This window comes from Pinus tabuliformis, chromosome 2_2 (assembly GCF_031772625.1).
Source record: "Pinus tabuliformis cultivar Carrire ecotype Pingquan chromosome 2_2, CPIR1, whole genome shotgun sequence".
NCBI lineage: Eukaryota > Viridiplantae > Streptophyta > Pinopsida > Pinales > Pinaceae > Pinus > Pinus tabuliformis.
This window is the reverse complement of record NC_142300.1, coordinates 1,111,726,415-1,111,741,087: the sequence shown is the minus strand read 5'-3', so window position 1 is coordinate 1,111,741,087 and position 14,673 is coordinate 1,111,726,415. Positions and strand designations below refer to the sequence as shown.

Genomic DNA, 14,673 nt, shown 5'->3' with positions numbered 1-14,673 from the left:
TAGGGAAGCACACACTTCTCTGATATTAGGTCACTTTGGGGTAAGTAAAATTGTTGCACAGCTGCAAAGATTTTGTTATTGGCCGAAAATGAATGAGACAATTTCTAGATATGTAAGAGGGTGTGCCATGTGTGCCAAAAGCAAGCCCAGCAATAGAAAACTAGGCTTGTACACTCCATTACCAGTTCCTTCTCACCCTTGGGAAAGTGTTCCATGGATTTTGTTGGAGGACTGCCTAAATCTAGGAAAGGTCATGATTATCTGTATGTGGTTGTGGACACGTTCAGCAAAATGTGTATCTTGATACCTTGTAATAAGCAAATTACAGCTAAATAGACTGCAAAATTGTTCTTTGAACATGTATGGGTTCATTTTGGATTACCCACTTCTATTGTATCTGATCGAGACACCCAATTTGTGGGGAAGTTTTGGTCAAGTCTATGGGAACTGATGGACACCCAACTGAAGAAAAGCACAACTTTTCATCCAAAAACCAAAGGCCAGACAGAAGTAGTTCATAGGACAGTGATCCAGTTACTCAGAGGATATTGCAGCAAACATCCTAAGCTTTGGGATGAACACTTGTGTTATGTGCAGCATGCTTACAACAGAGCAAAACACTCCTCTACACAGAGATCTCCTTTTGAGACCTATTTTGGTTTCATACCAAGGTCTCCTTTGGATTTTGTCTTGGGTAAAGATACCACAGTTGATGGACACAGTGATGTGGACAAAGCAACTAGGTTCATTGAACAGATCCAGGAGATCAACCAGGCAATACAAGAACAGCTGGAAAAGAGCCAAGCCAAATAAAAGGCAAGGCATGATAAGCATCGGATGGAGCATAGTTTTCAAGTTGGAGACCAAGTCTTGCTGTATATCAGCAAGGACAGGATGCAAGGTGAAGGTAAAAAGCTAAAGCCTATCAGGTATGGACCTTTTAGGATACTTGAGAAGATTGTTGAGAATGCTTTTCGCTTTGAGTTACCAGCTTACATGCACATCTACTCAATCGTAAATGCAGATTACTTGAGATTGTTTGAACCTTCGATGATTGAGGACCCTAAAGAGCAAAGTCAATTGCCTTCTATTGATGACCTGTTACCTGAATATTTGAGTGAATTGCAGGAAAACACAGTCTTGGACAGGAAGGTAAGGACAACACGCAGGGGAGATGTTGAGTACCTCAAAATTGGACTCAAAGGTTCGAAGCCGAGCAGTGAAAAATGGATTGAGATTGGACAAGTGATACAGCAGTACCCTCACTTAGTCGATGCTTGAAAGAAAACCAACTTTTCGTGGTCCAAAAGCCTTTCACTGGGAAGGCTATGATCCGAATTGGATCCATAGAAGACTGTCAAAGAACCATGACTGTATCGGGTCGAAACAAATCCCTAAAGAAACCAAAACAACGATCAAAAACACCCTAAACCAGTGGCAATGGCAGCCAGCATGGAACGATGAGGACCTCGGTCAAAGAGCGTTGACCGAGGCCCATGGAGATTGCGCAAGAGGTCAAAGTAGCCCCTAGGAGCCCCAGATCGAGAAAAGGAGGTGGTTTTTGATGCGCGATTACGCACATCGCTGGGAAAACAGGGTTGTAAAGGAGGAAGCCCGAGCATCCAGACGCATGGGAAGCCGGAGAACCGCGGGCAAAAAGGAAAAGCGTTGAAAGTACAAACACGGGACCCGCGCTCTGCAAACCGGCAGCTTTGATCAGGGTGCCCTGAAACGGTAAGAGGTTTCGGACGAGAGCGAAGCAATTCCATTCATCGAACGACGCGTGGCAAGTGAAGGTGAGAGAAAACCGTTGTTGATCGCGCGCTAAAGGTCGAGCAAGTCAACCGCGCGAAACGTGTGTATGGCATTGGATCTGGGGAACCCAGATCGAACGGCTGAGATCGCGCCCGATGAAGGAAGCAGAATCGACGAGGGAACACGCCGCGTTTTAGAAGGATTTGGAATCCATTTGACCGCCACGGTGGAGGAAGAACGCATCCACGACGTAACTGAAGAAACGAACCGACGAAGCAGGCTAGCGCTGTTTAGAGGAGGACATGTGGCCACTCCCTGAGCGCTGATGATGACGTCGAACAGGGAACTCCAAGTGCAGCTGCAGAAGGTGAATCGACAGAGGCAGAAGAGGAACCGAACAGGCATGGGTTCGAATGGCTTCAAAGTCATGAACAGCAAAAAAAATACACAGTCAAGTCGAAGAACAGTCCGAGAGATGAAGAAAGAACACAGAGAGACCAGAATAACGGGAGGAGGACAGAATACAAAGAGAAAGAAGACAGTGAAGCAAAAGCAGAAGAGGACAAAGGGTCGAGCTGACCAAAGACAGCATCGAGCACCAAAGAGCTTGAGGGATTCAAGCCATCCTAGAGAGGATCTGTCCGGACTAAGCACCACATTGGGCTCTTTCCATTGTAGACCAGAAGGTCACAGAGCTGGTAGGCAAACGAGTCTATGCACTCTAGTGGCTTGGGGAATCCAAGAACCACCCTACCAAGCAAATCTGTTTCAGGTGACTCATATTGAGCTCCTGCATTGTAATTCTATGCTTTAAACACAATAAAATAAGGCCACCACTGAAGCTAGACCGGAGATGTAGCCCTGGAGAATAGGGTGAACTCCTTATTAATTTCTTGTGTTCTTGTATTTGCTTACTCTATTTCTCTGTTGTCTTTCCATTCAATTGTTTGTGTATTGGCAATATGATTGATCTGTTGCTTCAATAACACAGAACACACACCAGCATATGAGTCTGTAATACCTTCATTTAATAAATTCTTAACTGAGATCACTCATAGGCTGACTATCAGATCATGAAAGGACACAAGTTTAGTTGCAGCAGTTTCTGGGAGGGAGAGTAGAGTGAGCCAGTGGAGGTTGTGTAGACTCAGAGGGGTTCTAGCTTCAAAGGGAGATTGTGAAGGAAATTCAGCCGCTCAGTAGAAGTCTGGACCTTCAGGTTCAAGCGAGAGAGGGAAGTTTTCAAGCCATGCAAGGACAGTCATTTACCATGTCAAAACACTCATGGTGATGCAAGGAAAGTCATAGACCATGCAAGGACAGTCACAAATCCACACAAGGAAAGTCACAGTACATGTGAGGCCATTCATGCACCCTGCAAGATAAGTCATCATCATGCACAAAGAAGATGTGGCACATGCAAGGACAGTTATGGCCATGGAAGCAAAGTCATGTCTCATGCAAGGAAAATCATGGGCATGCAAAGAAAGTCATGGAGCTAGAGATTTCGAGTGATGGAAATACCTTCCTCACTAAGACGGAGTGTTCAAATGTGGGTAGCTCAGAAGGTATTTCCGAGAGAAGAAAACCCACAAAATGGAGATTGTTGGGAAAGGTACCAAATTTGGGGTTTTGACCCAAGGAGTGGGCTTAGAACCAAGAAAAAGAATTTAATTAATTTTGAGTCACGAAGGCTCAGGTCGGCCAGCAAGGCCAAGCAACATGACCATTGGGGTTTCACACCCCTTGGACAATTATATATACAAGCCAAAGGAGCATTTAATGACACAAGTGGAAGGACTCATTTTGTGAGCAAGAGATCTGCCCTAGGGAGAGCCACAGCTAGAAAGTGGAGGCCGAGTTGGAAGATCTATTCTAGAGAAGTTGAGCCAAGGATCTATCCAATTGAATGGAGGGTCTGTCCTAAAGAAGCCACGACTGGTTACGGTCTGTTCTGTGTGATCTGAGACAGCAAGAAAAGGCCACAAGAAGCTGCAGAACTGGCCGCAGGAGGGCCAAACTTCAAGGATTAGCCAAAGGCATCCGCAGGTTCGAGGGCCACAGGTAGCCACAGTGTCACAGGCCTGTCCGAGGACCGAGGGCTGCAGACAGCCGCAAGCCCTGGTTGAGGATCTGAAACAGCTCATACATGCCCTTAAGGAGGCCAAGCTGGACATAGTGGTAGCCTGGTAGGAGAGGTAGCTGGTATGGTACACCGAGGCTAGGCAGGAGCCTAGATAGCAGGCTGAGGGTTTGTGAAGAGACAACAGACCTACTCGAGGACTGGAACAAGGAAGCTATGTGCTAAGGCTGTCCAAAGCCTGGAGAGGGCTGCCACAGTCAGAACCAGAGGTCTGTTTCAGCAGCACGCTGAGGAAAGATGGTAGCCAAGGCCTAGACAGAGATCAGCAAGGAGGCAGTGAGCTGTAAGGAGGTTTTTTGAGTGGTGTAGAGCTGGAACAGCAGGACAGACGACTGAAGGAGGAGTCTTATGTAGACAGCAAGTAGTCTGTGGGCTGAAGAGATAAGCCCAAGACTTAAGGAATCTGCCAGGTGGGCATCAAGAGAGACAGTGGTCAAAAGGAGCTGGCCATGTGATTCAAAGAAGTCTGTAGCAGCCAAAGGATAGGTGCTACAATAAGGTACAGCAGGGCATGTATGATCACTCAGGACTAAAGCAACTGCCCAGGTAAGTCAAGCATTTTCTGCTGTGTTTTTGTATGCAAAGGACTGCTGATTGCATTTTGTATATGGGCAGATGAGGACCTGATGGTTTCAGTCAAAGGACAGACTGTGTACTATAGCATTGTATCAAGATTTGTAAATGGTCATGATCCCTGTTATGGGAGCCCTGTGGTTTTCTTATTGATGGACAATTAAGGAACGTGATTTGGGCCATAAAACTTGTGTACAAATGTTGATCTGTTTGCTGATATTTTCCACCGTGCAAAGTGCTTAATTGTTGGGCATCTCTAGTGTATTTATGTGCTTAGCTAAGTCATAGATCAGACCTAGGATGCAAGGGATTTCAACAGTTAACTCTTTATTGAAGTTTTCATCTAGTGATGTCCATATTTTACATGAACATACAATCAAGACATATTTATGCCATCTAGCCTGAGATGGTCCAACGGTTTCCAAAGAAAGGTTATAACTTAGCCTTTGATGATCTGCATCAGCACATCAAACTGTTTTATGTCAATCAGCATGTCGTACGTATTTCTATAGTTCAGGAAAAATGTATTTGGTCCATAGATAAACAAAGAAACAAACAAATTATATTAATGTCCATAGATAAACTATTTTGGAACTCAAAATTACATCCAGCAGAAGGAAGAGTAAATCTTACAGCAGCTGAAAAAGATGTCATCTATGATAAACTACAATTAAATAAATCTGATTGAAAAGTCATCAAATGCAAAACCTTCTCATCAATGTGCGGCCAGCCCTGCTCAATTTCAGGAGCTGTGTAGAAATAAGTTCCCACTTGACCAGTTCCATCAAGGGAACCCCCATTCATCTCATAGGCAACAAATGAATCACGATCCAACTGCTCCAGATTTGAAAATTTTGCTGAAATATAACGAACAAAGAATATTTTATTCGGATAATTTCGTTGATTAATATGTAGGTAAAACCTTGAAATCAAATATCCAATTGCCAGTAAGCAATATATCCTTTAGACCTGACTTCCTTTTCATTATCATTTTGGACAAAGCAATGACGTTACATTTTACACAAATAAATTATAATGCTGTATATTCAACATTTACAGATGATCACCATAAAAACATAGATAAAATAAGATAATATTATTAATCTCCACAAATGACCCAAAAACAGGTCAAACAGGCTAGAGAACACAGCCGGACAACATTGGACTATGAGAGTGCCAAGATCACCCCTAACTACTAAAACTCAAAGGATATAAACAAGTTTATAATAAAAGAAAGCACATGAGAAATGGTGAATAAAAAAGGTCAATCCTAGAAAATGGAACAACTAATCAGCATCCGTGTAAAAACAAAACTTGGCGGGCACACTAATTTAGAAGGAAAGAATATATTGTTTGATGAAACCTCAAAGCTTCTGAGCAAGAAGTAGGCACATTTTGAACATAATGCTGCACAATTTTTGAGTAAAATTATCATTTGCTTGAGTAACAAGTTGTACTCAGTTTTATACCAGTCACTTAAGGTCATTGATAGTGTACAGGAAATACAGATTTATTGAAGACTAGTCACAACAAAGTTCTGGATCAGTTTCAGCAGAACACCTAGAGGTCTGTCTTTTGGGTGATCTTGCTGCTTGAATATGTAGCTTGGAGGACTACTGCAAATAAATTTAGTCTCTCTCCCATTTTGTAAAAGTCCCAGTCCACAAGGTGAAAACCTGAGGGAAAATTGGAGAATTTATCCAACGTCACCACAATAACTTTCTCCCACTCTTTAGGTTGCCTCTTCTCCAACTCAAGGGGGAGCTTCCTTAAATTAGGATTACTAAAACTTAATAAAAAGAGGTTCAAGGTGATAAAGAAGAATTACCTTTAGCAAGACAAAAATAGTAAAAGTGGTTTTAACTTTTATAAATGTACTGATGGGAGGTATAAGACTGGTGTCAAGCCCATTTGGCAGATGGAGTCAAGCATCGACCACTAAGAGAAACAACATACGATATTAAGAGCGAATATAGCCCAAACAAAAAAGCTACAAATACCAAAATTATGGAGAAGTTCAAAACAAGTGTGAGGGTGCACTTACCAAAAGGTAGATGTGAATGGTAGCTAACTCTTGATTAGGACAAAAGATATTCATTAAATATCTTTTTGATAAACACAGAGATATATGAAAAGGGAATAAAACACAATTGAGATCTTCTTAACAAAGGCACAATCTTCTTGATGAGGAACCTTTGCAAACCTTTGTCTATAACTTTATATACATTGTGTGGAGTGGTTTTTATTTACATTTTTACTTGATCACATTGCTATTGGGGTTTAAACTAATAAACTTAGTAATAAGTAAAACTACAACGAGGCTAATAGATCATGCCATTGAGGGGCTACATAATCACGTGGAAGGTACAAACTAGGGGGCAAGTCCACTTGGCCTCTTTGTTTTGCATGTGGATCAATCCAAGCCACTGCACCATTCTGAAGCTTCAAATCATGAAGAGTTTCATATTCATCACACACTCAATCGAAATACTCAAGATGCCACACCAAAAGGGCCACTCCTAGTTGAGTTTGAACATTTTTTGGGGTTATTAAGTCAATAGTGAGGGCGACTTCTTGTAGGGATCAAACTCACTCCCTTCATTTATCGACAAGATAACTTTAAAAAGTGCAGATTTCTCACTCCAGCAAGATGAGGTAATCTTGGTACAAGGTATAATTCAACAACCACTTTTATTTATAAAACACTAAAACTTTTTTATTTTTCAGCATTAGATTAGGAATTTTGATGGCTGATTTTTCATTGATTTCATCATGTTTAGTAAGTTTTACCTTGGAGGAATCGATTTATGTGCTATATCTAAACCAATGATAGATACAATATTTTATTTAACATATTTTACACTTGTATCTAGTCAAATTGTCTTGCAGATCTGGGCTTCTATTGGCTGTAGTACCCAATATCTGCAACAAAATCAAAGATTTCCAGCACTTAACAAGTCATACACAAGAAATCTTTCTAATAACTCTACTTCGCTTAATATTGTCTATTTTACTATTTAGAGTGAATTTTATTCAATTTCAAGCTATATTTAAAGCACCCTTTTCGATTTGAAAATTTCTAGGCACTTTGCCCAGGAGAATTTCAACCCATTTCTGCGAAAAGTAATTTCCAGCTGGCTGAAAATTGTATTTTTCAGCTATTACAGGTTGAGAAGAGGCCTCACAACACTCACATTTTGTCCTCCAACCTTCCCACCCATAGACATAACATTTAGGATTGTTTTGGCACTGATAGCGTGGCTAATTTGAAATTAACATGTTGTTATCCTTGTGATTTTATGCAGACTTTACAGTCTGATTTTACATGACAGCAAGTTGTTTTGACTCATATGTCTCTAACCAACTGTTCAAACTAAAAAAGTAACTACCATAAATGCTTTGATTATTTTCTGTACATCAATTTGACTGGTTATAGGGTATATTTTCTGTCATTTGGTGTAACTTTAATTGTTGTATAGTTTCCTGCTGCTAAGTTACACTCAGAAACAGGGGGACAGCCCCACATAACAACTTCACTCCTTCCTAACTCCATCTAAGGCACTAATCTTACTTGGAGTTAGTCAGGGTTACCTTTGGGAACCCTCCTTTGACCATTTAGGAGGAGTTAGGTCTAAAAAGCGGGTGCTTGGGCAAAAGTGACAATGGCTTCCTACCCAGGGTTCGTCGAACTTTAACCTTGAGGTTCAAATTTTGCCGAACCTCAAAAATGTTTTGAGGTTCAACGAACCTCATAGCCATTGACCAAGTCCATAGATCAAAACTCATAACTTCATGTCACAACTCAAGCTTGTAATTTATCCTTGCAGTTTCCAAGTTTGTGATAGCATATTTTATGTTTATTGATGTTGATTTGTTACTATTTTATCCTATAATTCATTTTAAATTAATATATGTGTATATATATAGAGGAGCCTAATAGCGAAACTCATCAAAAAATTCGAACTCAAACCAAACCTAATCATTGTCGAACCTGAACCCGAACCCGAACCATGTGACATTGCCTACCCTGTGTGTGCCCATCCAGCAAGGTTGTCAGAACCTTAGCAACTTGCTAATTGGATCAGTAATGCTCCATAAGACAATTCGCTCAACTCGTGCTCCATGGCAACCAACAAAGACAATAGCTAGTGCGCATTGATCTCCAAGTGTGTATGACAATGATCTAAAATTAGATGAGAAGCCCTAAAATAATAATTAATCATGACTACAAGCTGGATAGGTCAAAAAGTAGCCCCCGGTGATAGCTAACTCAATCATAAAACATAACAATAAGCCTCATTTAACCCATGGTATGAGCTAAAATCCCTCCAAGGGTGACATGATCCTCCAAAAGGTGTGTCTCTCATCAAAAGGTGCCATGGATAACTCAATGGGTTGATCTCATACCAAAAGTCACATCTCAACAAATAGTGTTCAATCATCAAGTAAGGCTCCCTCAACAAGATGTCATCATCAAAACAAGCCCATGTCATCAATCTAAGCCTCATGAAAGGGATATCATGGAGCTAGGAGGTGAGGTCATCATGTAAAGCAAAGCACCATACCTCCAGAGGTGTTGTAAGTCATCATCATCATCATCATCATTAAATCACCTCAAAAACAGAGCAACATCCATCAAAAAAGTGAAATGCCACTGTAGGGGCATCATATAAGCTATGGGGTACATCAGCTCTCTAAAGTTTAGTATTCAAAACCGGCTAGTTCGAACCATAAACCGGTCAAATCGGTCGGTTTAGTAGGCCGAGGCATCCAACCAGTAAAAAAAATCAGTTTTGAACCTTGTGGGCTAGAGTTTTTGGGCCTAATTGGTCAGTTTATGATGGAACTGGCCAGTTTTCTCATAAACCAGTTGGTTCCTTCATAAATTGGCGGAGTTTTTACCAGGCCAGCCACAGACCCGACAGAAGGTGTTTTTGTGCTTTTTGAAGTGGTTTTGAGGGAAATTAGTGGTTGTTTCCCTCCAAAAACAGCCCCTCCAAGCCTTTAAAAGCATGCCTCCCCTCTCACTTGTCTCACATATCTCAACCCTAGCAATGTTGGCAATCAACAGTAAGTGGCATTTCCTTTATCTTTCATTTTCACTCTTTTACTTAAATTTTTAACATTACCATGAAATGACTTAGGATGTTTGAGAGTGATTTCAACCTCATTGGATTTCATATGGAGAAACTAGAATTTTAGCCCTCACTCAAAATCCAATAGACTTAATAGTTTTCAAAATTTCGAGATTTGGTGGATTGCAATGTTTCCATTTGATTTTGTCATGTGTGAGGGTACAAAATTGGCATTTGATCCAGAGCATGAAGCCATTTAAGTACCTTGATGTCGGTGTCATTGATTGTTGAACTCATCTACCATGGCTTTAACAAAAATGCACTCTTCACCAGAAGGAAAATAATTGGTCAGGAATGCTAAGCCTTTTCTACCATATTATAAGGTTGAGGAGATGAACCCTTCACTCAAACCAAAATTATTGGTTAGGCATGTTAAACTTTTTCAATGTCTACCATATTATAAGGTTGAGTAATCCAAGTCTAAAGACTTAGAGCTAGATGATGTTTATGTAGCTCTTGTTGATGATCCCATTTCTAATGATGTTGAATCAATGATGACTTTTATGAGTGATCACGTTGATCAATGTTTCGTAGTTTTGATGTCTAGTTTTGCTGCTACTACTACTATTGAGGTTGTAGAGGAGTCTGAAGAGTCCTCAAATTCTAAGCTAGATGATGTTTATATAGCTCATGTTGATGATCCCATGTCTAATACTGGTGATGAGTTTTATCATGATGAGCAGTGATCATGTTGATTGCTGATACAAAGACTTGTCGGCCAATGGCCCCATAACTTGTAGCATTTTTTTTGGCCTCTAGAAGCCATTTAGAGCATCATTGATTGCGTATTTTTGTAACTGATATGTATTGCACTCAATGCCATTTTGATATTCACCTTTATATGGTATATAGATGAGAAAACTTTGCATATTTTGTCTGTATTGGTTTGGAATCATTTTTTTAAATCTTAATAAAAAGTTTTTTTCATTAAAAATTAATTATTTCATGTATTTTTTTAAAATTTGTTCATTGAGATCTAACCAATCTCGATTTGACTTGTTCTGGTTTGAAACCCAATTTGATAAGTGCATCAATCTGGTCACCAGTTCTGTTTTTGAATACTATGCTCTAAACAATGTCGTGGCTCTATAATATTGCATTTCAGGTCCTGGAGGGAGAGAAAAGTGTCATCAATTATGTTGAAGGCATCCCAAGGTTAACATTAAATAGTCAATTTCCTAGATCAAAGTGCTATGTGGAGTCATCAAGAGGGGCCAAAATTCATCTTTCGAGTGTTGAAGAATCATGATACAATCCCTCAAGGAATGGCAGTTGTACCTTGGAGCAAATATATAACACATACTCACATAATTAAGTGAGACCAACATCATAGGTGTAATAACCATAAGAGTATCAGATTGGGCCATATTCGACGTAAAAGGTGTTGATTTTTCATGATCTTCTACTCAGTTATTTACTTTCCAATGATTTCTTAATTAATCCTTCTTGTCTCACATTCATCATTAAGCAATTGTACATCGAAAATCTCAACAGTAAAACAATAATGACACTAGGATCATGAAGAGACAGCTAAACACAAGAAACACAAAATTTTACCTTGGGAAAACCCTAACTAGGGAAAAAAACCAGCAACCTCTTCCTATGAGAAATTGTTCAATTCAAAAGTATGATCTGAGATCTATAGAACTTGGAAATTCCTAGGGCTCAACCAAACCTTCATCCATGAACAGTAGACTCTCAAGGTTTCGATCTAGCCTTTACATCACTGTGAGGTTATAAGTTCTCCTTCTAGGGCTTCGGCCCTTCCACAGAAACAAAGTATCAAACCTGAGGCCTTTCAGCCTCGTACTAACAAAAACTTGTCCTTCAAATTCTACCTCAAAATAAACATTAACTCATCCTTCAAATTCTACCTCAAAATAAACATTAACTCATCCTTCAAATTCTACCTCAAAAGTCTCCCATTTAACACGTGTGAATAGAAACAATAGTAGATAATGATGATTTGAATTTGTGTGAAATGAAGGAGGTCGAGAGACTCTTTTATAGTGATCTAAGGTGCCCAAGGGGCACATATCTTAGTGTTGGGCCAACTTAAACAATTGGAACCGACCTCACATTTGGAGGCAAAATTTAAATTCAAATTTTAATTTTAAATTTCTTTTATTTCATTTTTCTTTAAGGTCGACTTGTATAGTAAGGAATACCGACTGCAACTACCAAAATTCAACACTCCCCCTTAGTGTTGAGAAATGTAGGGCATGTAGTAGATAACAATTTCTCTTCTTGATAATTGCTTGTGATGTTCTTTTACTTTCTTATTCTTGTATTCAATTCCTTGTTAGCTTATTAGCGTGTTCTTTCATCAGACAATTACCAGTATGCATACTAATAAAAGAGATAAGTGACACAGTATATAGGCTTCTTCAGCTAGGGCCAAAACCTTTCACCTCTAGAGGGGAAAATCCAATCAAAATTATTCTTCTTGGATCTTCAATTGATAAGTACCAAGACCATGACACAAACCCTTGACTCTAGTATCCTTCTAAGAACCTTGTCACCAACCTTGATACTCTACCTCTTCCTTTGCTCTGCCTTTCTCTTGCTGCTTTCTTCGACTCCTTCTAGAGAACTTGGTCTCTATTCTTCTTACTGTTTCTCCTCAGCTTTCCCTAGAGAATCTCAACCTCTAGGTCTTTCCTGACTTCCTCTAGACAGACTCGGTCTCTAGATCTCTACTTCGACCTCCCAAAAGAATCCTTCTCTTGTTGTCTTAACTTTGCACTTTCCAGAAGAAACTACTGCCGAGAACTTCGCACTGTCCAAAAGAAACTACTACCCAGAACTTCGCACTGCCCTATAAGATTCCCTTTCGCTGGCCTGAAAAAAACCCTAACTTAGCTTTCCAGAAGAAACTTTTTTCTCTCTTCTTCGCACTTTTGCTTCCCTTCCTTACTTCGCACTTCTTCTTGTCTCAAGTGAGTCGAGTTCTTATCTTCAAATGGAGGACGAATTAGGCTATATATACACCTCCTTCGCTGCCCTTTAGGCCGACTTGACAGCTGGAGTTAGGCCGACTTGTTCTAGCAGCTTCTTCATCGTTTGTAGGTCGACTTGAAGAGGTTTGGTGACAAGTTCTTGGAGGATACTTTACATAGATAATATTGACCTTTTACAAAGTGTAACATGACTTCATTTACATGACAATGACTCTTACATTTTATGACTAGATGACAAATAAATCCTAAAGACTCTCAATTGGAGTCTTGACTCAAAAACAAAATCCTTGCTCATGAAACCCATGAAGCAAGTCAATAAAATAATTTCATTTTTCTTTATTTACATCTTATTACATAAAATCATATTTACATGTCATTATGAAGACCGAGCCTAGTTACACTTTTGAACACTAAGCTAGGGAGGTATTCTCTTTTACTTCCTCAAATGTACATTTTGATGAAAAAATTCCCCAACCCAAGAAAAGATAGAATGAGCTAGCTATGTAGATGCATCCATCCACTTCATGTTCTATACCAAAACCATGTGGAAAACATCATGCATAAGCATCATGTAAAGGGATCTAGTCACCCACTAGCCGCATACCCTTTGCAAATTGATCTAGTCACCCACTATCCAAAACCCTTTGGCAATATGCCCAGAACCTTTTGATCGAGATCAACAAGACTAGTCTTGGGTCACCAACTCAACAGGTCGTCACTTGGAGCCATGTCAAGAACCCCCTAACCAATGGTGAAACCCTGGGCCCATTTACAATTCTTGCATGTAGTCACATGCTATTGAATGGAAAAACACTTGCCCGATGCTATAAGGCACTCACTCAATCCACTAGCCAAATAGCCCTTGGCAATATGGTCAAGTAACCCCTGATAAGGAGAGCACTTTGGGCCTTTGCTATCTAGGACAATCTCCCTAGCCAAGGGAAGCATTATCAACCAAGGGAAGCATTATCAACCACTCCAAACTTGTCCCTGAAGCATACAAACTTCATCCTAGGACAAATGATTTGTGAGAATGTCAGCGACCTACTCGTCCATAGAAATGCATCGGAACCTCACTACTCCCTTGTCTCAAATGTGGTGGTACAATGATCTCAATGTGCCTCGACCTATCATCACAATCATCTCCTACACCTGGTCAAACAAGCTTCACAACTCACCAAACAAGTTGTAGTAAGCTTAGTTCAGCAATGTTGAGTGCAACAGACGTTTGCTTCCTTCTCATCCAAGATATCATAGGGGAACCCAAACTATAACAACATCCTGATGTGCTCTTCCTGTCTTCAGTTTTCCGTACCCAATCGAAATCTGTGAATCTTGCGGTTGTACTTCACCATTTGAGACATATCTCAATCCATATCCAATTGTACCATGCCGTTACCTCAACACATGTGCCACTACTATTTTTCGATCATCCTTACTAGGTGCTCCCTCTAACACTGAAACAAATTTTGTTGTGGCAATCCTAGTTTCTCCCTCTGCCACTCAACTTCTTCAAATTGGTTATCATGGGAGTGGCCATGGATTGGTTGTCCATCACCTGGTTGCTGCCACACTTCTAGTCCCAAGAAGTAATGTATCCAACCAAGATCCTTCATCTTGAACTCAGAAACAACTCCCTCTAACATTGAAGCAGGGCTTGATTGCTCCCCCTATCATGGAAGCAAATCTTCCTACCACTGTTGCCCCCTCTATCACGTCATTCCTTTTTCTCCCATCAGAAACAAGTCATATAATAACAAGATCAATCAAGACTCATAAGATAGATATCAATCCAAGAATACCATGCCCGAGGTAAAGAAAAAGCTTTCTTTAGTCTGCACGCATGACATCCCCTCTCATGTGCCTAAAAGCCCTGAGGTAGCTATATGCACTCTTCTTCCTCAATTTCTCCATCGGGGAAAACAATCCTTACATCCATCTAATGTACCTTCAACAAAATGAATAGAAATAATAGTTTTAACAGAACTGTGTCTGATAATTGGAGCAAACATATCCTGATAGTCCTCTCACTCTTTCTGGGAGAACCTTTTTTCCATGGGTCTCGGTTTGTACATCTCTATGTTGCTATCTGATGCATACTTAATCA

The 14,673-nt window shown here is 40.2% G+C and overlaps 1 protein-coding gene across 3 annotated transcripts in view; it reads right to left on the bottom strand.

Annotated features, from left to right (window-relative positions):
- GCN2 (protein kinase family protein) overlaps positions 1-14,673 on the bottom strand; it is a 444,532-nt gene that overhangs the window by 240,990 nt on the left and 188,869 nt on the right. For all 3 annotated transcript variants that reach the window (XM_089405809.1, XM_089405808.1, XM_089405810.1), the window contains one exon: positions 5,180-5,328. In XM_089405809.1, coding sequence (XP_089261935.1) covers positions 5,180-5,328 — 149 coding nt within the window. The remainder of the gene's footprint in view (positions 1-5,179; positions 5,329-14,673) is intronic.